The following is a 26,832-nucleotide window of genomic DNA, read 5'->3' as shown; positions in this document are numbered from 1 at the left end:
CTTACAGAGACATCATGTCCGTGGAGTTCAGCATGCACCTACCTTCTCTTTCTCCTGTTTGTCTGTAGGTTGAGGAGGTTCTGCATTTGATGTTTTTGTTTCTTCTGTATGTTTGGATGAACTTTGCACTGAAGAAACAAAGACCAATCTATAAATACTTACTGTATATTTTTCATGTTACAAATAAGTTTCATAATTAATGTATTTTTTTACAGCTGCTTGAACCTTCATTTGGCTGTTGTTCTTTAGCATCCACTAGTGATTCTTTAGAAGTGTTACAGGGAGACATTCTCTGGCCATTCAATGCCCCTGACTGGAGAGAGGGGGGAAAAAAAGTCAATTATCACATGCACAAGACAAAATGTGTGCATGTGTGAGCTTTAAAGACCATAGATTTTTAGAGATGGTTCATTTAATGACCTGTTTTCCATCCAACACGCTCTTCTTCTTGGACACTTCTTTAGAGTCCTTGCCTCCTTTTTTACTCTTCTTCTTCAAGCCTTCCTCTTTCTGCTTTTGCAGCTCCTTCTGTTGCCTCTTTTCTTCCTGCTCCTTCTCCTGCTGCTCGCATTTCCTTACACACACACACACACAGGTATTTCACAGTTTTTCTTACTAATATCTCACAGAAACTATGGCTATTAAGAAGACAGATTTGTGAACAATATTCTTTCTACAGTGTATGAGGAAACTTGACATGTGTTTGCCATCATGATGAGTTACAATTGAGCAATATTTTTACAATTTACACAAAAAAAGCCCAACTTTGTTTCATTTTTTGTCTGTGTTGCCAAATATGTAGAATATAATTCAGAAATAGAAGGGAGCAAAATACTACATTCACTATTCCGTTCTGTGGAACAAAGGGGTATTATAGAATGGTACACTCCACGGTACTTGAGCCAACCTTGTGGTTATTTTAGGCAAGTTTATGATGTTGAAACCAACAATGTATAAGGTATCCGTGTATTTTCCTGTCAGTACCTGAGCTTCTGCTGCTGTTGCTTCTCTGTCAGTTGCTGGGTAATGCGCTTCTTGTCCTCCTCTGGCAGAGCATCATACCCCTCCTCATCCAGCTGCTGTAGCCACTGCTTCTCCCTGTCAGCTCTCTCCTTCTGCAAGTTCGCTGAATGACATACACATATTACATATTGTCATAAACCTAATGTACATACACCTGGAATAAGAATGAGTATGTGCTGGTGCAGGTTTTACCTTCAGCTTCTTTCAGGGCTGCATAGGAGTCAAATAAATTGACTATGTAGATGTGCTTGCGGTTGTTAAAAGCCTTGAGAACAACCTGAAGCGTGCTGGATGTGCACTGAGTGTACACTGATTCCAAGCCATCGATCACTATTCCACGGTGACAGTCGCTTGACTGGCAGGACCAACAGCGTTGATAAAATGAGATAAGAAACATGAAAAGATGCATAGTGATACTCATGAGCTTGATTGCAGAATTTATTCAAACTCAAATTGCGATAGCACTGTGTTACACAGTATGCCATTAGAATACAGTGGCAGCCTACCTGAAATCTTTCTGCCAGGATATCAACCAGTAGCTGTTCGGGCAAGAGGCTGCTGAGTGAGGTCACATCTCCTCCCTGTAGCAGATAAATAGGTTTAATCTATTTACCAGTTACAATATATTCGCACTTTTAAACAACTTTTTTGCACCATGAATTAAAAACTGATGCTCTAGCTGCAAAAATATGGAGTTACTCTGTCAATTTATATTAAAAAAATTGGTAATCAGCCAATAAAATGGAGATATCAGATGATAAGCTGACTAACCTTCACTAATACTCAGTGCGGATACATCAACAATGACATCATTACATTATAGTGTGCTATTATAGGTGCTTTATTCCTAAATTATAGGTTAAATGTAAAAAGAAAGAATCAAGAATTTTTCAAAAGTGTACCAGACTGAGAGCAATGTGTGTGTTTTGAGTCTTCAGATGAATCATGGAGCCATTTTCACTGCAGCTGTCCTCAGTGGGTTTTTGCAGACCTTCTGTGGTATCGAGTGAAGCTGGAGGTGAATGTGAATCTGAAGGTGCTGCAGTTCTCAATTCTGTGGGGTCACTACCCTGAGCTGGAAGTAGGTGGACATGTATATGTTTCTGCAGTGTCTTCAGACACCCTTTTTTTAATTACAAAGTATTTACAACTAATAACAAGGAACTTAGTAAAATCACATGTATTAGTGAATCTTGTTAAACAGCATAATGACAGGTAAAGTGAAAGCATCCCCAACCTACAGGAGTATATACTGTACTTACCAGCTTCCTCAGCCTTTTTCTGAGCATACAATGCTGCAGCACTGTCATAGAGCTGCCTCGCTCTCAGGCCCACAGGTGAAGTGCCATTTATGAGCACATCTGTCACCACAGCATCAACACTCAGGCACGCTGCTCCATAGAACCATGCCACAGTAGCTGCTGTGCTGCTCTTATCTTGAAAGACAGGTAAAGGAATGAAACACACACACACCCTTTGTCCTGTAAGATGGCTACAGTCATTCATGAGTTTCTTCCTTACCTGTCAGTGGGGCTCCATATACGATGACAGCGATGCCTCTGCGGTTGAGCGCAGCCAGACCTTCAGGTGACATGTCAACACCCATATGGCGGGCAATTACTCTGGAAACAGGGGTCATCTCTAACTCTCCCAGCCTGACACTGCCTCTTTCTCTGGCTAAGTCTAAAACTGAATACATAAATTAAAAATTAAAAATACACAATGAATTAGAAAAGAAGGAACCACATAAATGTGCCTCTTGCAAACAAACTAAAAAATATTCACATTGCTCAGCTGGATGGCTTTGTTTTGACTTTTCTTTCTCATCTTCATCTTCTCCAAAGTCTTCCTCTGTGACACAGATCAAGCATTATGACAGGCATTAAAACTATGGGTGTATAATTCCAGGCAGAAAGCTACCGTCTTCTTTTGACTTGGAGCAGTAGTCATTGTAGTAGTCAAGCAGTTCCTGTGGAAGACCTTCTCCAGGCGTCCTTGGGGGAAGCAGCAGCATGTTGTTCTCATCATAACCCTGCATGAGACGTAAGATCTGAAAGGATGGATAGAACAAGAAGAGAGAGAAGATATTTTCAAAAACTGACCTTTTTCCAGAAACATGTCTATGATAAGCTAATGTAAAAAGCTACCGTCTCTTCCTTGAGGTACACTGTGTCAAACTCCAGAGAGTAAAACTCGATGGGGTACGAGCAGGGGTTTTTAACTGTAACCTCGGCCTCCGCCTCAGTAGTGGCAGGAAAGCACGGCCCCAGCTCCAGTATGGCCGGGCTGAACTCCAGTTTAGGCTCCTCACCTTGACCTTCAGCTGTAACAACCACCTGCTGCGTGCTCTCAGCCACGTGGACCACTATTTGTCTTTTGTAAGCACACTAAAAGAAAATCAGCTGGTCAGCATCCTCATCTTTAATAACAATAACAAGTGTTTTCTTAAAATGAGTGAACCTCTTACCCCCTCAGTAGGGCTAAACTTGACATGGACGTTAACCCGTTCACTAGGTAACAGCATACCAGAGCAGGGAACCATCTCGAACACCGCTGGAGGGGGCTGCGGCTCCTGCAAGACCTTCTTACGCTCAAAGAGAGACAGGGACTTATCGACCTGAGGGGAAAAAGACAACAACCCTTAATGCCCTGCAGTCTCTATTTTTTGGATGGATGTTAATTGTTTGTACCTTTTTGAGAAGTTTAACCCCCTCAGCCATTTTCCAGTAACAAGGCACTAACTCATTGTTTAGCAGCTGTATTGTCTTCATCTGAGGATTGGAGATAACTGAAGGTTAGACATTTAAATGCAGTAATATAAATCTACATAAAAAAGCCATCATTTTAAAAATATTGCAAGGGTGCATCTGCTTCTCTCCAAATAAGCTGCAAACAAGCCTGTGCACACATTCATTTCACTCACCTCATGCAACGCTCTAAAGGGCATTGAAACCACAGTTTGTTCAAAAACTACCAGGTGCCTTATCAAAACAAGAAAGACCTCAGTTCGGTGAACCTTTGTTAGCTCCTGGTATCATGTAGTACATACTATATGACTAGGGATGCACAGTGTTATCTACAAGACTTCAGTATTAGCAGATGTTCCCTGTTTTATCACCTTCCTCATGTGCACCTGTACCAGTTAAAAATGCATTGCAGTTTTACACATATCAGATGGTTTGAGTGAATAAGACATATATAAGAAGAGATTCACTTGATTTTACAATCATGAAGAGAGGGCACCACAGTGAGGCAGTGCAGTGCTTTTTCATTAGCACCCCTCGTTAAAGTACTATGCAGTCACGTGATAAACCTTTAGAGCTTTCACCTGCTTTCCTGTTCTTCTGTTTATGCACACTGATCACATTAGGGTGTGAGAAAAATGCGTTCTTTAATTGGAATATGATTTTGTGCCTCTGTGAGTGCAGAAGAATATATATATATATATATATGTACATATCACTACTATTCAGTCACTTTGGTACAGGACAGCTTTGTATGGCAACATAATACTATATAATTCTGTTTGTCATACCTGACACATGCCACAATGCACTGTGTCAAACTGCAGTGTCTCCGTGGAAACAGTGACGGCTGGCATTGTAACCACAGCACAGAGTCTTACCGGCACCACAGGACCACCTGTGACCTGCAATACAATACAAAATCCTCTCAGAACACACATATTTAATTCTAATTCAGATGTATGTGAATGTTTGTGTATGCCATTGTTTACCTGGATGGGTAAGACAACATTCGTGTCCCCCATTCCTAGCTTGGCTCCCCTTGGATCAAATTTGACTGTGAAAGTGTGAGTCTCGTCATGAGGCAGGTTCTTCACCCTTTCAAATTCTGCTGTGAAACCTTTGCAGGAGCAAAAACACAGTCACTCATTCCAATATATTTTAAAAACTCAAAGTGTAGGAGGCTGAGGAGAAACAGAAGTACTTTTCCTAGAATTTGTGGGAAAATTCAAATCTAAAAGAAACACTTGTTGACAGAATATACAAAATAACCAAGAAGACAAATGTTTTGGGACACATTTGAGGTAGCTAACACTGTAGTAAGCCATAATTACGAGTCTATATAATCAAGTCTAAATATATAATAATCAAGTCTAAATTACTAATGCCAGGAGCTTTGTCAAAAATAAGCTTTTGGCTTAGTATAACAAAAATTCTGTGATGCAACATATGAACGCAGGTATTTTGTTACCTGTGCCTTCAAGACGCTTGCAAATGGCTTGGAAAGACACAGGTATTAATTCGCTGTTGGTGATTTTTACAGTGTGACTGACGACTTTGCCGAGGATGACAAAACCAAAATCCAGAACATACTCTGGGAGATGGAACCTGTGAGGGTGGAAGAAAAAAAGATCAGTGAGCAGTAATCAAAAAATGTGTTCTTTTTTAATCCCTTGAACACAGTTTTCTTCCCTGTACAGCAACTTAAGTATTTGATTATCATTGTAAACAAGACATAACAATATGGTATCATAAAGTGAGAGTAAACAGCCAATGCACACCATGCTGCCATCAACTTGCACAAATACCCAGCAGATATTATTCTTTATTATTGAAGACTCTTTAACCCTCATGGACTGTTCGCAAACACTACCCTTATGTGTTGTTTGGGACAAAAACCTCCCCTAACTTTAACGGTTTTAAAAATATATCAGATAAATATTTTTTTGAAATTTTTTTGCATAGACCTTTTAATTAACTTCAGTTCTAATCAACAGTAGTGAAAAAATCATTTTTCCCCAGGATTTTAACCCTTTAATCACCAATTTTAGGGGTGGTGCTGAAAATTGGAAAAAAACACACAAAATGGCTCATTTTTAATAGAAAAGGTGAATGTGGACTGGATTTTCTTTAACCTTTATTACAGTCTTGGTCATGTCAAACATCAGTAAAAAAATTGACTTTATTGCATTATTAGTTTTTGCACAGCACTGGATTTTCTTTTTTTCTCCCATTTTGTCCCATAGACTTACATTATAACCACACTTTTTTGACTGCACAGCCATGGCACTAAATAATCATGCATTCTTGATTGTTGGTGGTTTACCCTGTTGGTAGGAGGTAAAATTTGTGATTTTTACAGTTAACAACTTAATGACCATATTAATTAACCCTTTACCTGCAGGCCTGTGCTCATGTACTGTAGTTTCTGGCTTGTATATGGAGTTATAGGGAGTATTTTAGCACATAACTGTGTGTCTACACACTGTGTGTGTATGTTAGAGAGGAAGAGAGCCAAAGGACAAAAACAGTGCATGAGGGTTAAATTCCACAGCACACTTTCACACCGTTCTCACTTTAGTCCAGCAAGCAGACCACCTGTTAAAGTGTATGTGTGTGTTTGTACGTACTTGCTAAGTCTATGCCACTTGACAGGAAGACCTTGCAGCTCTCTGAGCTCAAGCAGGATGCCAGACACAGCAAGAGCATTTTCTTTGACCAACAGTCTCTCTACTTCCATATGAAGCAGTTCCTCGTACTACAGAAAAGAAAGTAAGGGAAGTCATAGAGGGGGTGAAGAAACACTCAGAAGTTAGTAAAGAAAGTATTGAAAAGTTACATCAGCAGGGAAGAAGCAGCATGACCTTACAGGTAAGACTAGCAATTCAAAAGATGTTTTTACAAGCTAAAACTAATACTGAAACTGAAACTGATACCTACAACTATACAGTTCCATTATTTACACAAGTAGCTTAAAAATGTTAGGTGATGGTCCAAATTGAATTTGTGTTGTTAAATACATCATCAGATTTTTAAACTTCATTTCATAAAAAATGATTGTATGTACATGTAAGTAAGCCATTTTAAGCACCAGGAACCTTATACCAAGTTAGAAACAATAACTTCTGCTGTGTTTTTTGTCCCTAAATCCGGTCTTAATGGGCAGTGCAAACTTATATTAGTTTGTGTGAAGTTTTACATTTTCTAAAATATGGCCTTTGGGGTGCAGTATGAGGACTGATCTTTGAGGCACTAATGCTATCTTGCCAGTACCAGGTTGGACGCCTTTTTTTCAAAACTGCCTTATTTCTTGGTGTTACAGATTCAGCAAGGTTCACCTGGTAGCCTACACATCCATGATGTGAATCATGAATTTACCTTTCTATCAGCTCCAACCAGTCTGACCTGTCTGTTCTCCCCTGAGACCTGGCATTAACAATAAACTACTGCTTTTCTTTTTTCAAGATATTCTATGTAAACAGTACATATATTTAAATGTGGAAACCCGAGTAGATCAGCAGTTTCTGCAACACTCAGAACAACAACTATGCCACATTCAAAGTCAGTAAGATCACCTTTCTCTCCATTCGTATGCTCACTTTGAACTTTAGCAGGTTGTCTGCACCATAAATGCACGTAGAAATGCAGGGTTGCTGTCATGTGATTGGCTTATAAGATTTTGCTTTAAGGAGCAGTTAAACAAGTTAAGCTCATAAAGTGATTAGTAAGTATAGTTTAAAGCTATTGTCTGGTGAACCTCGCCCTCATCACTAATAGAAATTTCAAAAGAAAGGAGCAGGTTAGAGATAAAATCACCAATTATGAGAACATCCATACATACATACATCCATACATATATACATCCGAACCCGCTTTGTCCTGCAGTGCAGGGTCACAGGGGGCTGGAGCCTATCCCAGCTAATTATGAGAACATAATCCTGACATTGAATCCTGAACAAATCATAAATAATGTTTGTATTATTACTGACTGTGAATGTGCAGACAGCCTGTGTTGCTGTTGTTGCTTCTCCTCTGACTCTTTCTGCCTCCACAGCAGCTGAGGCCTGCTCCACCACCTCACCGTAGCACTCCTCCGCTGCAAGAGAACCACACCAGGGGAAAAAAGGCTGAGTTTGTGTTTTAGATGTGATAAAGACAAGTCAACAATGTACAAAAACAAAGGTTTTGTATTTGCATACACATGTTTTGTGGCAAATTGAGGCGGATCCTTGGAAACACTCCAACTCCAGTCAGAGTGATGTCCTGCGGTGGAAGGAAAGCCACCTGCAGCTGAAGATGCTTCCTAAATACCTCAGGGATGCCTGGGAGGTAGAGCACTCGCAGAGACTGCTCCGCACCTACATCAATGTGGCCCTAACACACACACACACAGCAGGTAAAACCAGCCCCATATGTAACAAATAACCCCGAAACATCCACATCCAAAATAAACTCACCACAGCAGGAAAGACCACGGGCCAGCCAGGTCTGACCTCCTGTCCATTCTCGTTTTGCTCAGTGTCTTCCTGCTGCTGTGCATCTGTCTGCTGCCCAGTCTCTCCCTGGGCTTTCATCTGCACCCCTGCTCCATCCTCCTCCTCCCCTTTTTGAGAATGTGTAATGCTGAATTTGAATCCTATCTTGCCAGTATTTTTCAGGGTTACCACAGCTTCACCCACACAATGAAAAACCTGGAGGAAGAAGAAGCGATGAAGAGGAGAGTTTTGCTTTTAAATCACTTTTTTTAATAGAACAGGCAAACTACTCCACCTAGTGTTTTTTTAATGGAACTGTTGTCTTGTAAGCTAAAAATAAAACAGAGAAGCACAGATGCAAATAATAATTTATAGTAGGACTTGATAAATCAAATCTGTTCAAAATGTTCTGCTGATTCACTATTTCAACTAAATCAAAAATCAATATGTCCTTGTTTTGAATATCAATGATAAATGGTCCCGATGGCTTGCATACATAAAAAGAAAGTGGAAGTGCAAAAGATCAAACTGTGGAAAACTAAGCAGTGACATTCACACTTCAAATATTATGCAACCTAATAAAACACAAGCCTTTCATCCTGCAGCTGCCTGTTCTGTTCTGTGATAACACAAATAAACGATGAATGAAGAAGGCCCATCAGTGTCATTTTTTTAGAGTGTCAGGATCCACCATGTTTTGTAAAACTCCAATTAGTTTTGTCTGAGATACCATGCGTGACACATCAGTAAACAGATGGAGGACAGAAAAAAAGCAAGATAACAAAACATACAGGAGGTAAATGAACACAAAATAATGAAGTATTCAAACATTGGGAGGGCTGTAATACATACCAGCAATCCAAAGTCCAGATGGGCGGGGTTGAGGCTGTAGCTGATAACTGATGTCTCCCCTCTGAGTGTGACTTCGTAGACAGGCCCGTCCTCCACCTCACACTGAGCCACCATCTCTCTGCTGACATTTTCATCTCCGTAGAAAATGAACGTGACCGCCTGGTGGTCGCCAGGTTGCAGAGTGCCAAACATCGGCAAGATGTCAAATGCCTATGAGCACAGTGGACAGGTCTAATATTTGTATTCAGTGAGTGAGAATGTTTGCAGATTAAGGGTAATGATCTCTTTGTGTTCACTTAATGAGTTAATCAGGGAACTAGAGTCACATCCAAACCCCTGTAAAGACTTTTAATTTCAATTTTCAAAACTGTGTTTTTGTACACAGGTGTGGAATGAGACTTGCCCATGTCCAATCAACCTCAGGGAAGCCCTGATTTGTTCACATGTGATCATTTGCCTACCTCTCCCACACATGCAGGGCTCTGTGTGCCGCTCCGCTCTTCTGCACTAAACCTTTGTCTGGCGGGGGCTGAAAGGGCAGCTGATGAGCTCCTTTCTTTAGTCGCTTTTTCCTTCCTTTCCTCTAGCATTTCTGTCTCTCTATGCGGTCAAAACAATAATAAAGAAAATTAGTATTTTTCCCCATATTTGTAGTAAAAGTCCATAAAACGCCATGCAGTCAATAGTACATTGGGAATCCTCTTCCAGTGACAAGAACTGACACATCTCTGTGAGAAAGTACAGTAAATTATATAAACATTTACTCTATTGTATAGACAATATATCATAAGCACATAATGTAAGTGGAGGAGAAAATCTTCAGCACCCACACCCCGAAGAAGTCTCATTTTCTCTCTCTGTTCTCCTCTCTCTTTCCCTGTGGGATCACACTGGGTGCATCCATCAAGTTAATTAAACAGAGTGTTCTATAATTAAGAAGAATTTTAATAGGCAGGCAGCAGGAAACAGGTCAGGATAAATTGCAGTGAAGAGCTGAATAAACATGGATGAGAATGAAAGAGATTTAGTGAGTGAAGCCAGAAGTTTGTGTTTGTGCATATGAGAAAGAGACAGAGAGAGAGCTTCTACTATGCATGTAAGGCATCCTTCATGTTTGTGCATGCACCAGTGTCCAAGACTGCTGCAGAAGTAATGAATGTGATCATGAGTGGTTAAGATGGAACCAGCAGGGGGCACTGTTGTATGATTTGACTGCATTGGATGTTGTTTTATGGGACATGTTTGGCCTTGGGAAATGAGTGCAGTAATGTAAGATGAACACTGTAGGTCAATGTCTTTTCAAAACAGGGTTCATTTATCAGTAGATAAGACTCCAGAAGAGCGCATGGCAACACATCAGGACCCCGTGCAGAGAGGGAAATACAGATTATTTTTAGTGTGGGTCCTCTAAGAAAGAGTTTAGAACTCACTGGTGCGGACAGAGGAACAGATGGTGAGACAGCAGATGATGACTCTGCAAGGGCTCAGCTCAAAACCGAAATAGCCCGCTCTGACATCCTCTCTTCCTCTCTTTTCCTTCTATTCTTCATATTTATGCACACAGTGGGTGAGTCTGCACACCAGAGACTACTAAACCACAAACATCTCACTTCCAGCACTCTGTCAGAAAAAAAGGAAGTGATGAGAAATAAGTATGAGTATAATGCAGAAAAATTATACTGGTGGGTAAAAATAGCTGCTGGGGTGCACACAGAGTAACACTCTTCTTCTTTGTTTGTCTGGGTGTGGCTGCAGTCAATAAACCTGTACACCTGGGACACCTCCTGCAGCCACTGCAGTACATCCACAAACTACACTTCATTCTCCACAAGATCCTTCAGTCTGCCTTCAACCAGCTCTTCTTCGAGTTCAGCTGTTCCTCCTGCTGGTAATTTGTCTGAGTAATTTGTACTTCTCTGTGCCTCAGGTTCTCATCCCTCCATGCTTGATCAGCCGTCTGTTTCTGCTCTGCGCCAAATTGTCTGCTCAGCTTAAACCTGCCTGCCTCTCCGCTCAGCTCACCTGTTACCACACTATGGTCCCCTCTCCAGCCATCTTCACACTTAAAATGAACTTGGTCTGTCTTCCAATTAAAAAATACTGAACTAAACAAGCATAGATTCAACACTACACATTTAATAAGCCCATTTAAAATTCAAATCACTATCAGAAAGGCTTAGTATTCTTCACAATTAGGGAAACATTTATGAATATTGGCAATATCAAATATCTGCAAAAAATTAAATATCACGAATCACTACTTTGTAACATTATCTTGAAAGACATATACATATAAAATGTTCATCAGTACCATGAAAAAATTAGTTGTGGCTCAAAAGTGTACTGCAGGCTCTAATAATAGGAGGAGGATGAGATTATTCTACGTTTAAAAAAAAATGTGAATATTGTTTATACACATTTTGTTAAAATTCACTAACAAAAATACAACAATATCTCCAGAAACATGGCCCAGATACATGAGAAAAACTGCAGCATAGCACTATTTTTTACTCATCTACACTCACCATATAGGGCAGTTTGCATGGAGCTTGCAGCTGAATGCAAACATTAATGACGTCCTGCACATTCAGACAAAGCAGTTCAAACTTACATTTAATTGTGATTAGTCATTCACCTGGACAGTGATCTATAATCCATCATGCACCTGCAGTACAATCTTCCAAAAAAAAGTAGAATGAGCTTTACTACTTACAGACCCTACAAGGGTTGTGGTGTAATTACTGTTAGGAAGGGTAATTAGCTGGACATGGCTAGATAGCGCAGGTTTTCTTATGTAGGAGAGAGAGAGAGAGAGACTTTGGAGACTGTGTGTGAGAGGGTGAGGTCTCCTTTTAATTAGCATGACAGACTAACAGACAGATTGTTAAGAGAGGTCACAATCTAAGAGGGAGAGGTTGAAGAGAAGGTTGATAAGGATTGGGCTGAAAACAGAAGAGCAGAAGCAGCAGTGGCTGAGAGTAAGCGGGGGTAAAGATAAAAAAAAGCAGAGTAAAGGCCTGAGATCAGGACAAGGAGAGAAACAAAAAGGAAGAATACCAATAGATGAGGGAGGAGGGAGGGGGGAAGATGATTGAGGGTGATAAATCTTGTAGAGCTATTGGAGTTAGTTGGTTCAAGGCCATAGACAGAGAGAGTAGTGTTTGCAGTTCATTTCAGTGGATGGGAGCCAGAGCAAAAGCTTGAGAGAGGCAAACTGTAATGTTTTTAAAGTACACAATCAGTAAATGTATCTTTCTCTAGAGAATTTATAATGGATTTGGCTTTCAATTCACAGGGTTAAATGTATAGCTGCTGCACTGACTCATTCCTATCGGCACTTTCAATATACAGCAGTTCTTGTCCCTCCCTATCTTGTCTATTCAATATAACACTGGTTGGTTTTTTGGGGGGATCTAGTCTTTCAGAGCACAAACCTTTTAGCTTTACGGTCTAACAATAATCTTTTGTCTACAATAGGAAACATGCTATAGATAGAAAGCAATAAGACAAATAGAGTAGAAGAAATAACATGCAGTGTAACAGACACTGTTAAGCTACGGAAGAACAGGAAGGCTCTAAAACACATCTGGGGCCGAGTTTCTCTTAGTGGTGAAATCTGAAGTAAAATTCTGACATTTTCTAATAATTTCCCCTTAAGGTAAAAAACTGTTAAGACTGGAGAGGAGGACTTTTAAGAGGCTTAATAGTGCCTTGACCAGGGAGAACATGACGAAGCGACAGAGAGGAGAAACGTTCTCCAAACTATGAGTGATGCTGAACGCTCATTAAACGCTACAGAATAGAATGAACGGGAATAATGTTTGTGGTTGACTATGAAGACTACAAATCTTAGTAAGGACTCTTTTCTTAAAAGTGATTTAAGAACATTCACAGAGCAAATCTGAGGAAGGAGCAGACTAAAAAAAAGTAAAAAGTTTCATCTTAGTAAGGAGGAGATGTGATTGGTTGACAGGAAAAAAAACATGAGAATACGTTCTTAAATCACAAAAGCATATGTTCTTAAATCACTTCTACGCTAGTAGTCCTTACTAAGATATTTTAGGCTAAGATAAGAGGGAATTCTAAGAATGTTTGTGAATATGGCTCCTGCACTATTGCCTTAAACTACAGTGTGGATCATTTGTGTCCCTCCTCTGGCAGTGAGAGCAACTACACCAACACTATGCCCTCAGGTGAACTTTGACCTTTGACAGGTCAATGATGTAACAGTAAAGTTTGTGGCTCAGCCTGTAAGACTAGTTAGCTAAGTCCACATATCGTCAAGCTTTATAAAGGGTATAATAAATAACTGTGTGATGTCATCTGTAACAATGTGTGGATGTTTTTAATGTAACCATACCTGTTGTCACTATGTTTCTGGTCATCCAAAAAAACCCAGGAGTAAGACACTGGCACTGGAGAGCAGTTGGTGATAGTGATTACTTTGCTGGTCTCTGTGCAGTTGACGACACAGCCAAAATCCACCGTGGTGGTGGAGAAGTAGAGGTTGGGGTAATGGACCTCGGCATGCAGCTCCACCACATCTTTCTGTGGGTGTCCCATGTAATTTATTACAAGGACCTAGCAAAATTGTAGAGGGAAAAAAGTATGTTCTTTAGTTAATTGCATCAGTAACCACTTAAGTCCAAAAAGCAAAGCATTATGTAGGTATCACAGTTACCTCATCCACAATTTGTGACACTCGATCCCGATAGAGAGCTGGATTGAAGCAAACCCACAACTCAGCCTGCTTCTGGTCACCTACAACCAGGGACTACAAAAAGTGTTTCAGGTCAATATATTGTTTTTGTTTTCATCTGCAACTCCCTACAAAACTATTTAGGGTTTAGATGGTTAAAGTTTTAGTGCAAAACTGTCTTTTCCTTTTTTTAATCAGTAACACCAGAAACCTTTCTTGGAGGGTTCCTATAGGTTTTTCCACCATATTTTGGGTTGCTATGTCATCTGTAGTTTCCCTCTGCTAAGAGATGGAAATACCACAATGCCACTGATGCCTCAATAATACCTCACTAATACAACACAGCTGGGGCACAGCCAGGCCTTTCATTAGACGTCTTGTTTTCTTTGGGCTTGCAGGTTAACAACAAAGCCCTGCTTTTGCCTTCAGGCTGAGGTATTTTACTGCACTGCAATGCATGTTGAATGGAGCAGCTGTAACATTTGCAGAGAAGGAAAGAAACACATTTTAAAGAACAGTCTGTCTTAATCCCTGTGCTTACCTTCATTGAAATGTTATTTCTCTCCAATATCTTTGACAGCTGTAGCTACAGCCAGAATAAATAATTTAGCACTGAAAGCTCTTTATGTATGTTTTGAGTGGAGTCCATATGAGTGGATTGTGTTCCAAGTATAAATAGAAATAAAATAAAGAATAAAATAAATGCTAGCCCAACTACCAGAGATCAAACGAAACAAATAGAAAAACAACTGCTTTCCATGTGCAGTCATGTATAGCTAAGAGCATCCAGCAAATCTTTATGGGCTCTTCATTCTGAAATGAGTACAAAAAGACAAACAAGAGAGTGGACTGAACGAAGAAGAGTTATTACCTTGGTTGTAGTTAAGCTTTGGTCTCCTGGGGCCTCACACAGAAAGAAAGGCTTCACAAGCGAGAGCTCCATGGATAAAGACAGATATGATACATTCTTCAAGACCAATTTCTCATAAAGAGGCAGGAGACTCGTTCCTTTGTCCTGTAAAACATAAACATTTGAGCTGTTTGTCTCCTTGATAAAAACCTTTAATTACACTACAGAGAGATTCCCACACATCCTTTATAATAAAAGTGATTCTTCAGGATACAGTAGAGAAAAAAATGGACTGTATGCAGTGTTTAAAACATATCCTGACCTTCTTGATGTAGAAGTTCAGCCGCTTTGAAGAGATGCTGAAAACTGGAGCCACAAAGCGACAGGTAACATCTACAGACATGATCTGCTCCTGAGAGCTCTGACTTCCAATTTTGCCATGGCACACCAGACGTTCATGAACAATCTGGGAAGACAGGAATAATTGGTTACATGTACTGTAAAATGATTATGTATTTATTTGCATTTGTGAGCAGGCTGTTTTACCTTTGGTGAGTCTGAATATCCTGTCAGGACCATGTCTGCAGAGCAACCTGGAAAAAGTTCAACACGACATGGACTGAGGCTGAACACTGGCTTCTCTCCGCTGGTGGAAACTGAAGATGTATTGTTCAGACAATCTCTCTGCTTGGATGAAGAGATGGGAGGTAGGAATGATCGTTTCCCTTTTGGCGTTTTTGAGGACACGATGCTATCCAGCCTCCAGTACATCAGGTGTACCCTTTGCCCAAGGTTGATCAACTTGAAGTGGTACTGGCATGGCTCATGGCTTAAGACATAAGAAGACAGAGAAAGGTTAAGGGTGGCTGTCACCTCCATATAAAGTACTGTGGAGTTAATGGGAAAAGTTTGAACCATCTTTCTTCTACCTGAAATGTGTGCCCAGGTCAAGGCTGGGGGCAAAAGGCCTGTCTGTGACGATTGTACTGCCAGTCCCGGTAGCAGACAGACGGACAGAGTGTGTTTGACTATCCTGTATGGACACCATTAGCTGGTCCTGGAAGGGAAGCGTGTCCTTCAGGTGTGCCACAACCCTCAAATCCAACTGGCTTCCTGGTGGCACTTCCCCCTCACTGGGTTCCACACACCAAGCGGAACCTCTATGGCTCTAAAAGGAAGCAGAAACACAATCTGAGTCCACTTACAGTGTGAACCTGATGAGATGTTACCACAGGATGTCTGCTTTTAGAGCACAGTGCATTCAGGAGCTACTGAAATGTGATGCGTGAAAATATCTCCCTTGTGGGGGCACTTTCCTCAAACTGTGCTGCATAAGCCATTGAGACCTGTGCTATGGATGGACCTTGAGAGATAGATGTGTATATCATATAGCTGTTTAATCACATCAACACATTAAAGCACCATGAGATCCTAGAAGGAGGAGAAGAGCAGAGGCTCCCAGGCTGTCATAAGCAGGGTAATATGTGGTGTGTGGTACTGAATGCAGATGTGCAGAATTATAGATATATATACTATATGTACAATTACACAGAAGATTGTTTAAAAATGTAATTTGCCCCACATCTATACACTTGGAGTGCTGAGCAAAGCCCAGTGTAATGAAAAAACAGATATAAATCTAATGTCCATCAACAGCCTCTCAACAGGGCAGATAGCTCTTCATTGTGCTCACTGTACTGTACATCTGACCAAGCAGCGGTCAGGATCACAATCAATGTTCTATACGGCATTTCTGTTGACAAATGGCTAGAACATAAACTTTTAATTGGGATTTAGAAAATGAGCTTCTACAGATGCAGTAAAGCTCGGCCACTTTCACTGCCTACAGGACAAACAGATGATTTACCCAATTTACCCAGATACTGCAGCTGACATGGTGTCACCTTACAGAAGCAAAAACTGCACAAAATATATTGAAGGTTATGTTCAAAGCCACTTTCTCAGAGAAGCAGGATTTGACCAGCGGGTGACTTTGGGAGTCAAAGATCCATTTCTTAGCATTTGCATGAGCAGAAGCAAAGGAGCCACTGAAAGAGCGCTTGAAGCGGATCGATACCGGGGAGATCACGGCAAAAGAGGGTGGGAGGAGTCAGAGGAGGAAGAAAGAGCACAACGTTGACTCCCCGGAGTGAGGAGCAAGACGACCGGAATCTCAATAATCACATCAAACCTGCCGCATCCCACAGCTTGATTAGCATTGATTGCTTCTTGAACGCAGCACAAGTCAGAGCAGTTTAGAATTCAAATGTGTGCTGTATGCTATGCAGTTATCAACACAACATCAAAATGTCAAATGTGCATGAATAAATCCTGCACCGATGCTGCACTGACTAAACTCATGCCAAATACAATACAGGACAACAGAATCAGATACAATTTTACAGATTCTCCTCTTGTTTCTGAGTATTGACAGTGTATAAAATCATTAATAAAATGTCAGACTGGGGACACTCTCTCTCACAAGTTAAGCACGGATACCTTGTGCACTATCCTCTGTTGTCAGGTCTATTTGTGTGGTTCTCTGCCAGCATATTGAGCGAGATGTAATGTAATTCTAGGAGAATCTGCATCGATTGACGCCTGAGAGTGCAGAGGAGAAACTCCTTCCCTCAACAATGCCTTAGAGGAGAGGACAGGGTCACACAACTGCAGTTACACCAGGTTTGCCCGTGTGCATCTCGAATCTTTGTGCGTGTGCACTTTTGTGTATGTTGACTTCAAAAGGCACAGAGGTACGGTTTACAGCTGCAGGTTTGTTTGCCTGCAGATATCAGGCAACGCTGATAAGGTGATGCAGAGCGGAAGAGGAGTTTCCACAAGGCAAGTGAAACACTGAATATGATGAATTGTTGGTCTCAGGTTGCTGTAGAGTTTTGGGTTTTATTTGCACTAAATAAGCGTAAAAATACGCAGTGGAGTCAGAGTTATTCTTCATAATTTTTTTTTTTTACAAAAGCTAAAACATTAATTGATGCACTGAGATAGGAGATGAACATTGTATTATGGATATTAACACATATTAATTTGTGTATAAAATGCTAGATTAGAAACAGAGAGAATTAGATCACCCTGGCATATTTAATTTACGTCATTCTGAATTGACTAAATGTCACCATCTGACTGGTTTATAATGGCAGCACAAAGAGCTCCACTCTGAGGAAAATTCTCATAGGATAGGACTGAAATTGAACTAATTAATTCAAGAAGCTAACAAAGCATTGAATTTATTAACACATTAATTACACATCCAATTAAACTGGAAATTAATTAGTCACAGGAGCAGCTGAAGAAAAGCAGCAGGTAAATGCTCCCACATTCTATACTGTGATATTTTTATGTTTTAATACATGCTTGCCTGCATAATGTCAATAATATTTCAGTACCATGTGAGCTGTGAAGTGTGCAGGAATAGGGGACTGGTTTGAGAGGCGCAGAGCTTTAGCGATGTCCGTCAGTACTGGGATTCTGCCAAAATCCAGTCTGCTCTGAACGTGAACTACAGGTCCCTGCCCGATACATGACAGGACCACCTCCTGGAGCAGAACAGAAAGCAGGAGGATTAGAGGACTCATCACACAGTCATTCCCACTCAGAATCACATCAAGACTGATGACACTAACCATGGGTGGCTGGAGGCTGCCGAACACAGCAATACGCAGAATGCGGTGCTGAATTCCAATGGCCTTCACCAGCAGACTCACAGGAAGCTCCTCTAAACTGCCAGGAAGAATCACTCCTCTTGGTGCAGAGCTGCTAAAGAGGAGTGATGGACTTTCCTCATGTTCCTGAAAACAGTGACAGAGGGAGACATTATGCAGTGAGTGGTAATCCAAATTGTCACAGAAGTGCTTTTAAGTCTGTGGGTCACTGGTAATGGTATTTATAAATGCACATTTGAGAAAATCATTCAATTTTTTTGTCACAGCCACCTGAAGGCACTGATTATTGGCTGAGGTGTGTGCTGATCCTTTTTTAAAGGGATTTCACAAGGAAATATCAGTGTGTGATGTTGGTAGTGTGAAGAATGCTCGGATGATGTTTAAAGAAATGTCTGAGGCTTAAAAAAGACACTGCAGCCATCTTTTGGATTAATAACTCTCTGTCCCTCATTTTGCTTTGAGCGGGGTTCACAAAGTGAGGGGTACACTTTTCCCACCCAAATCCCTCTTTTTGTGCCTATTTTCATTAATAAAAACATCATACACTATCAACTAAACAATTACACACAAACAAAGCAGAATAACCTCAAAGAATATTTGTTACATGGGCCACACACAAAAAAAACATCAGTGCCAGAAGGCAAACACATAACAGATGGTGTCCTTAATTAACCAAAAAGCCCGTCTTTGCTTTAGATTCACAGTGTGGATGTTTGGGGCAGAGGAGAGACAAACATGTATTCAAGAGTTTTTACCTAAACTCCATCCCAATGGTTGCACCATTTGTGTGAGAATGCTTCTAAAATGTGATGCACTTCACAGTGCTTTAAGTACCCCAGTAAGTTAGAAATGTGCTTCATAAATGCAGACCTCTTACCACAAAGGACAGAAAAATTTTGAGAACTGCTACTTTAAGCTATTGTCTTTGTTCTACAACCAATAAGCATTAATGGCACAGGCTGGATACTGGTCAAAGCTAGCAGCTTTGACCACCTAACTGTAGACACCATTAGTTGGACATTGTACTCTAGAAAAAGAGGCCCTGCTTGACAGAAGACAAGTTTGTCAGCTCTTGGTGCACTCTTACCTGATTGAGCATGCCGTAGCAGGCAGGCAGTATGCTGGGGTTGGTCAGACGCACTTTCTGTTCGTAGTGGTGATTAAGGAAACACCTTTGAAAGTCCAGCACCGCAGGCTCCACCACAATCTCAGGCACAACACACCTGTCACCAGCAGAGAGAAGAAAGGATCACAGGCTTATTTATGAGTTGAATAGTAATTGCATTGCATTATGCCAAAACTGAAGCCTATTAATTAGAACCGATTCATAAATTTACAATGACGGTGATTGCTGTGAGGAAGTCAGATTAACATTGCCCTATTCTGAGCAATGGTGCAGGTGACATTCCACTGTATTATTATGCAAATTAGGTGCTGAATATTTAACACATCCTCCCCAGAATTTGTCGACACCTGTATGCAGACTCAATGGACCACATTCACACCTTGTCAAAGCATCAGAACAGTCAGACAGCCTGGAGGTTACAGCAAAAAAACACACTTTACTTTAGCAAAAGGAAAAATAGAAGTTTTATGGCACCTTGTCTTACATAAGTGTGAGTAGAGGTGTAATAAATTATATAAAGGCTAAGGTCCATGTAATAAATTTTGACTTTATAATCTGTGTCTGTGTGTATTTTTTCCTGCAGCTTTTGAGATACTACCTTCAACAAATGTATGCTCTGTAAATGTGTCTAACCTGGCATTGATAGGCAGAGCACTGATTTGCTTCCCGACACCTTCAACGTCAACCACCATCGCCTCCCAGTATCTCCTGACCGTGTTAGAGCACAGGGTCACCTGTACATATAATATGCAATGAGAAACAATGGACAGCTACATATTCAAATTACATACATGTATCTGTACCTTTACATGCAGTTTAAGTTTACACAGAAAGTTTGACTCAGCACATATACTAAAGTTAGCAAAGCAAACTATGACCAGATTAGCTAAACCTAGAAAGACAAACCACTCTAGCTGATGCATTTGCTTGTGGTTTATCAAAACAAAACGATGTTCCTAGTGCTGAAAATACAATAACTGTGGTCACACATGCAAGGAAAGCACCTTCATGGCTGTATTGCTGTTGCAGGTCATATGTGCATTCATAGGCCACCAGTGGTTAGGTCTGGTCTGTGGAAGTCTTCACGACACACTGGTTCTGTTGCCTACCAACCCACAGTTGATATCAACATTCAATTTCTCCTCCAATGGTGGCCTATGAATGCACATATGACCCGCAACAGCAATACAGGATTGCTCCACTAAAGAAGAAGAAAACTACAAATCAGAAGAGGCTAGCTCCGTGGTACAACTCAAATATCCTATCACTGAAACAGATTACACGAAGGATGGAGAGGATGTGGCAGTCCTCTAAATCAGATGACTCCCAGAGGGCCTGGAGACAGTTTGCTGACGTATAGGAAGGCCCTTCGCAAAGCTAGGACAGCCTACTATTCATCTCTAATACAAGAAAACAAGAACAACCCGCGCTTTCTCTTTAACGCCGTGGCCAGGCTGACAAAAAGCCACAGCTCTGTGGAGCCTCGCATTCCTGCAGCTCTTAGTAGTGAAGATTTCATGAGCTTCTTCACCGATAAAATCACCACTATTAGAGGACAAATCAACCACAATCTCTCTGTGACCGCTGAGGATACACCGCCACTTCTGGAAACGGATCCTGATCTAACTCTGGACTGCTTCGTGCCCATCGGCCTCCCTGAGCTGACCACCAGCATCAGCAAATCTAAACCTACTACCTGTCTTCTGGATCCGATCCCATCACGGCTCCTCAAGGATGCTATTCCTCTGATCGGAGAGTCTATATTCTCTCCTTTACTCTCCTTAGTCTGGCTCACACTGGTCTCAAGACCTGCATCCTGACCTGCAGTCCGGCCCGTGAAGGCTCTCTTGCCCTACGTTGTCGGGGGGCACAAACATGATCCTCTGAGCAGTTTCCCCCCTCACCCTCTGACCTCTCCTCTACTCTCCTTAGTCTGGCTCATACTGGGTAATATCGTCTCATAATCTGGGTTTACTGTCTTCCTCTTAGTTCTGTGCCTCGCTCTCGCTCTCTCTCTCTCTTTGCAGGTCTCAAGACCTGCATACTGACCTGCAGTCCGGCCCCTGATCTCTCCTGTGCTCATCGACTTCACTAGCCCCTGCTGCTCATCTTTGCTATCAAATTACTATTCCTACTTATGGACCGACGATATATATAGATATCTATTACAATATAATCACTGTTTCATCTTGCTGTCATGTTTGCTTTGTTTAAAGGGAATTTTTCCTTGCCACAGTGCTCTTAGGGGGGTTCTGTGAAGCGCTTTGAGAAAATTTCTGATTGTAATATGCGCTATATAAATAAAACTGAATTGAATTGAATTTCGATGTTTGGCTATTAGGAGTTCAGTGAGGCTGACTGCTTTCATAATTGCCCACCCACTTCTTTGCATGTTTAGGGAGTTTAGGCGCACTATATGTGTAAATTATATGTTTTAGTACAATTTATTTGGGTGTGTCTATATTGTATTAACTGTACCTTAATGGTAACATCTGACATGGCCGGCACCGTGCCAGCAGCAGGACTGGCAGTAAACTCAACAGGCCGTGGACGATGGTCTTCAGCTGTATGGCCTTGCCAATTCTTCCTTGAAAGTTCAGACACCTGCTGGTCGCTGCTAACACTAGGAGACCCCTTTCCATTCCCCAGGAAATGCAAGGCAAAGGTCATGGGTACAAAGGAGGTGTTGGAGAGGATACAGGTCTTTGTTTGCGGGAAACCTACAGAGAGGGAAAATCAAGATGAGTCTGAGAGTTGGAGACACTTCCTTTGAGAGTTGTAGTTTATTGGATAATGAGGCAGCAACATGACAAACTCAGGGAGAAAATGTTGTAACTTACCAAAGGCTACATCTCCGAACTCGAGATCTATGACATCAAAGTGGAATGTGGGACCAGTGACACAACCTCTGAAGGAAAAGACAAATACATGAGCCCTGAGAAACTCTAAACTAAGTAGCAGAAAGTGACTTCTTAAAATTTTGATTAGTAATACTGCCATAACTTTTAGGGTTGAATATTGACACTTTACATCTAAATGTTAAGCTAGAACATGACTTCCAATGCTTCACCTGAAGGTCAAGGTAAGTGGCTCAGGATGTCCTCTGACAGTTAGCAGCAAGTCTTCAGAGAACGTTCCTAAGGTGCGACTGTGAAAGGTGATTTCCACAATCTGGCAGGCCCCAGGGGGAACAACAGCTTCCTCAGGACTGAAGGAGAAACAGCGGCCAAAAGTGGTGTCAGGGTGTGACAGCCTGAACGGGGCGTCAATCAGGCCTGTGTTTGACACTTGGACCTGGACAAAAAAAAAGGCAGGATGTCCTGAGTTCAACAGTCTGCTGTTTAATGTATCACATTACAGACAGCAGCTTTGGTCAGCAGTCTGTCCTAATGGATCACTTTCCTACCTCATAACAGTTTTCGTCATCTATAAATACATCTTTCATGTTCATAAGGTAATAGTTGAGCTGAAGTTTAGGTCCCAGGCCTTCACCTTTGATTGTGAGGGGTAAACATAACTCACGGCCTGCAGACAGATACAGAAAGACATCAGGAGAGGTTATAATAAATGTAAAGTCAAAGAAGGAAACAGGCAAGGTCAGGGAAAGTTAGAAATAAGACAATATAACAGACACAATTCTCTCACAGAAACTTAAATGCACGTAACATTTACACTGATTGTAACTGCTACTTTCTACTTTTCTCTGTCCAAACTTATTAAAGGCCACAAGAGGTGTAGCCTTCAGTTTTGCTTAGTCAGGTCCTGAAGCTTTTTGCAAAGTGAGGAATCAGGGCACAGCAGTCCTGCTGTCATTGACCTGGGCTGGTCAGGCATCACCTGCCTCACAAAAAATGGAAATTAATGTAAATCTGGCCTCCGGCTTAGAAAACACACATGAAGGCTACATGCAAATTTTGTCAACAACCTTTTACTACCTCTGGGGTGAGATGTATTTGTATATTGGGCAACCACTATCGAATATGAAAAAGAGATGGAGTCATTTGCGGAGTTCGTTTGTGGTGTTTGATTGAGGATATTATCAGTGAAAGAGGAAGGGATCATAAAAGAGACATAGCTGACAGGAGCTGATGTCCACTGATAATAACCAAACAGACAGCCACAGCTTGCTACCCAGACTTCTCTGTCTTACCTTTGTCTGCACCAACCCACAGAGGAGAGGAAATTCTTTTATGAGAAAGCTATTGATTTACAGGAGAGGTGTACTGTGTGCTTAAAGTTGTTTAAACAATCAATTGCAAGGTGGTAAAGAACAAACAAAAGAGTTCTCCACTGCTTCTAAGGGTTTTGTATTACAAATCCAAAGTTTATGTTAAATGTAGATGCCATTTTTCAAGCTGCTGTATTTCAGGAAGACCTTAATAGAATTTTCTTAAATCTAGTAGATGTATTTGCTTTTTTTAGTGGTCAATGGTCAATGCAGCAAAACCTAAGAATTTCAATATTATTAAAATCAAAATATCCACTGTGAAAATGTAGGTGTAACCCATAAGACTACTTATCGGTTACAGCAGCATACTAATATCTTCACAAAATGTTTTTATTGATAACATGTTGAGTGCAGGACATTATGGTCACTTAATGTTGCACACATGGATTCCATTTTATTTAAATTTGTGTAAAAATCAAAGAAATTCAACTTTATTTTTCAACATTTATGTCTTTCTAACTGTCACACTCCACAAACACAGCTCTCTGTTGCTAGCTATGACTGTGCTGTTTCCACAGAGGACAGGACTCCACACAGGTACAGGACTTTATGTGACAGTAGCATTTTCACTGACCTGTGACATCACAGAATAGGGTTTGCTGGTAAAGTTTGGCCTCCTCTGGTTTGAAGACAATGTGGAACTGTGTGGCCATTCTGGGCCATATCTCTCCTTCCTAAATCATATAAAGGATGAGAAAGATTATTTAGGTCAAACAATATAAAGCAGATATAGAAGAACAAATGTGAAGTAGAACGCAATATTAAATGCTCTCTCAAAGTTTGTTTTGGCCCAACAGACTGTTTACTCTCCCCCACTATTTCTGTTTTTCATCTCTTCCCTCTCTCTGTCCAGGGAGCCTGGCTGAGCTGAGCTAAGGAGACACTGGCAGAGAAGAGGAGGCGTTGTGGTGTCAGAACAGGTCAAGCTACCTTAAGGGCCCTGGGCAGAAAGGGCCCAGTCCATGACCCTGCGGTCACTGAGGAGTCAGACAGGATTTAAATGCAAACAACAGAGCCAGATAATAGTAATTCTCAGTGACAGATCGAATCACAAATTGATTGAGAAATGTAAATTTCAGCCCTTTTACTTTGTATCACAGCACTGGTGACAAAACAGCCATGAGCTCAACAAAATAATCAGACATAAATAAAATGTTGTAATCTCTGCAGTGTGATGTAAAGAATCCATGGGCAAGGTGAAGATAATTAGCTGTGGTTGAGATGTAAACACACCGCAGGTTCCACAATGATGCAGCTGTTTGAGAGTGCTAGGAGGTGGTCCTGGTTTGAAGCCTGGCTTCTGTGTTCTTGCAGGGTTCTGGACAGTGGTGGCAGTTGATGGGTGGCTGCGGGGTTAGACTCAAACAGACGCTGCAACCGCTCCTCTTCCTCCTTGTCCTTCTCTTGGACATTCAACCTCTCCCTAGAGAGAGGAGAAGAGGTGAAGCAAGAAAAGAGCGACTGAGGAAAAAAGAAAAAAAAAAACAGGCACAGAAAACAGACAAACTTCTCAAAAAGCCCTTTACCTCAAAAAGCTTGGGTCCTCCTCATGCTGGTTGGGCCACACTTTCCAGCGATACTGAAGACAAACCTCACTTGTGTTGGTGAGAGTCACTATGTATTTACTGGCCAGGGAGATGTAAGTTTTATTAAACCACACAAAATCAGGCTGAAGACGGATGTCCAGTTCTGTACAAGACCCGCACAAGCGGATGTACACATCTTCGCCTGAGGAGAAAACATGGAGAATTATCATGTGAGTGCATGGAAAAAAACCTCCATTTACAAACAATTCCACATCAAAAGAAGCATAAATAGATCTAACAAGCAATATTAATACTAAAGAGCTGTTGGTTCTGCAATCAGGTTAAGGAGCAGCCATTGCATGTTGTCTGGGAAGGAATCTACTTTATTATGCTGCTAAAGTCTTTCTGTGTGTCAAACAAAGCATGTACAAATAAATAACTGGTTTGACCACAATTTTACAGCCTTAAGTTGAAACAATGCAAGACAGAAAATATGACATCATCTCTAATGACAACAAGGTGCACCATAACTACTTACAGTGAGACAAAGAGCAACAATAACCAGCAACAGAAATAAGATGCAAAGCGAGGTTTTGTATAAAGCCACCAAGAATAAGGCTGTATGTAAATTTGACAAGTGTTTGTTTACATTCAAATCAGAAGGAGTGGGGTTTATCCTGCTGAAATGCTCATCCTGTATTGTGTATTTGTTTGTCTGCAAAGTTTTTCAACAGATACACACTTTGTACTCTTTGTTCCTGAGGAGTGTGTGTGTGAATTGTCTTGGCACTGAACTGAATTCTCCACAGTCTATAATTCCCTCGATGTAACTTACACACAGATACCTTGCTCAATAAAATTGCTAAATAATAAAAAAAAAGCGAAGTTTAAAAGACATCACGGGTCCTATAGGTGTTTTATTTCATTAGGGCCTGAGCACCGAATGGTGCAAGAGCCCTATTGAAATGCAAGCGTTTATTATTCTCTTTTTTTCTTCCGCGTCATTCGACGCAAATTTGACCCCCTGAACGTGCTCAAAAACTCACCAAATTTGGCGCACAGGTCTGGTTCGCGAAAAATGGCGATCTGAAACTGTCGCCACGACGGCGACTTGCAAAATGGCTCTACAGCGCCCCCTGGAATTTGAAAATATTCAGCGTAACAGCTATGACCATGAAAATTGGTACGCTGATGTATCGCCTCATGCCAGGAAACATGGCTTTGGAAAGAAAATTCCACCCCCTACAGGGCGTCGGCCATCTTGGAAAAACCACGCCATGTTCCAATTTGCACACCCCGCATTTTCGCGAACTCCTCCTAGGCTAATTGTTTGATACTCCTGAAAATTGGTGTGCTTGCCGTTAAGGGGTCAGGGACCAAAAGTTATCAAAAACGCAGCACTTAGTCATACGGTCTGGCTATGGTGCCACCACGAAGTTGACCCTTCGCCATTAAACAGGAAATGGATGTATTTGTGGCTGTATCTCCCACCTACGTCATCCAATGTAAATGAAAAAAATCAGGCACGCTGAGCCTGTCATTCTGAACAGATTGACATGCTAATGACCTGATACACTCATAGCGCCACCTACTGGCAGTATGAATTGTGTTCAGTCTGATTTCCATTTT

At 41.2% G+C, this 26,832-nt stretch overlaps 1 protein-coding gene across 1 annotated transcript in view; it reads right to left on the bottom strand.

Annotated features, from left to right (window-relative positions):
* hydin (HYDIN axonemal central pair apparatus protein) overlaps positions 1-26,832 on the bottom strand; it is a 65,140-nt gene that overhangs the window by 20,494 nt on the left and 17,814 nt on the right. Inside the window, exons 7-46 of the mRNA XM_028408739.1 lie at positions 25,204-25,405; positions 24,911-25,100; positions 24,252-24,351; positions 22,856-22,974; positions 22,520-22,743; positions 22,290-22,357; positions 21,928-22,169; positions 20,083-20,183; positions 19,411-19,546; positions 18,285-18,449; positions 18,048-18,197; positions 15,573-15,811; positions 15,190-15,472; positions 14,966-15,109; positions 14,665-14,808; positions 13,776-13,868; positions 13,455-13,675; positions 10,705-10,714; positions 9,095-9,304; positions 8,225-8,458; positions 7,967-8,141; positions 7,757-7,863; positions 6,398-6,525; positions 5,239-5,375; positions 4,760-4,887; positions 4,559-4,672; positions 3,714-3,794; positions 3,491-3,640; positions 3,171-3,410; positions 2,944-3,073; positions 2,809-2,874; positions 2,545-2,712; positions 2,286-2,459; positions 1,926-2,035; positions 1,530-1,604; positions 1,216-1,378; positions 985-1,126; positions 439-574; positions 226-313; positions 43-128 (exon numbers count right to left, since the gene is read on the bottom strand). Coding sequence (XP_028264540.1) covers positions 43-128; positions 226-313; positions 439-574; positions 985-1,126; positions 1,216-1,378; positions 1,530-1,604; positions 1,926-2,035; positions 2,286-2,459; positions 2,545-2,712; positions 2,809-2,874; positions 2,944-3,073; positions 3,171-3,410; positions 3,491-3,640; positions 3,714-3,794; positions 4,559-4,672; positions 4,760-4,887; positions 5,239-5,375; positions 6,398-6,525; positions 7,757-7,863; positions 7,967-8,141; positions 8,225-8,458; positions 9,095-9,304; positions 10,705-10,714; positions 13,455-13,675; positions 13,776-13,868; positions 14,665-14,808; positions 14,966-15,109; positions 15,190-15,472; positions 15,573-15,811; positions 18,048-18,197; positions 18,285-18,449; positions 19,411-19,546; positions 20,083-20,183; positions 21,928-22,169; positions 22,290-22,357; positions 22,520-22,743; positions 22,856-22,974; positions 24,252-24,351; positions 24,911-25,100; positions 25,204-25,405 — 5,873 coding nt within the window. The remainder of the gene's footprint in view (positions 1-42; positions 129-225; positions 314-438; positions 575-984; positions 1,127-1,215; positions 1,379-1,529; positions 1,605-1,925; positions 2,036-2,285; positions 2,460-2,544; positions 2,713-2,808; positions 2,875-2,943; positions 3,074-3,170; positions 3,411-3,490; positions 3,641-3,713; positions 3,795-4,558; positions 4,673-4,759; positions 4,888-5,238; positions 5,376-6,397; positions 6,526-7,756; positions 7,864-7,966; positions 8,142-8,224; positions 8,459-9,094; positions 9,305-10,704; positions 10,715-13,454; positions 13,676-13,775; positions 13,869-14,664; positions 14,809-14,965; positions 15,110-15,189; positions 15,473-15,572; positions 15,812-18,047; positions 18,198-18,284; positions 18,450-19,410; positions 19,547-20,082; positions 20,184-21,927; positions 22,170-22,289; positions 22,358-22,519; positions 22,744-22,855; positions 22,975-24,251; positions 24,352-24,910; positions 25,101-25,203; positions 25,406-26,832) is intronic.

The sequence above is a fragment of the Parambassis ranga genome, chromosome 6 (genome assembly GCF_900634625.1).
Source record: "Parambassis ranga chromosome 6, fParRan2.1, whole genome shotgun sequence".
In the NCBI taxonomy this organism is placed as follows: Eukaryota; Metazoa; Chordata; class Actinopteri; family Ambassidae; genus Parambassis; species Parambassis ranga.
Note: the sequence above shows the minus strand (reverse complement) of the source record. Positions and strands in the feature narration are given on the sequence as shown.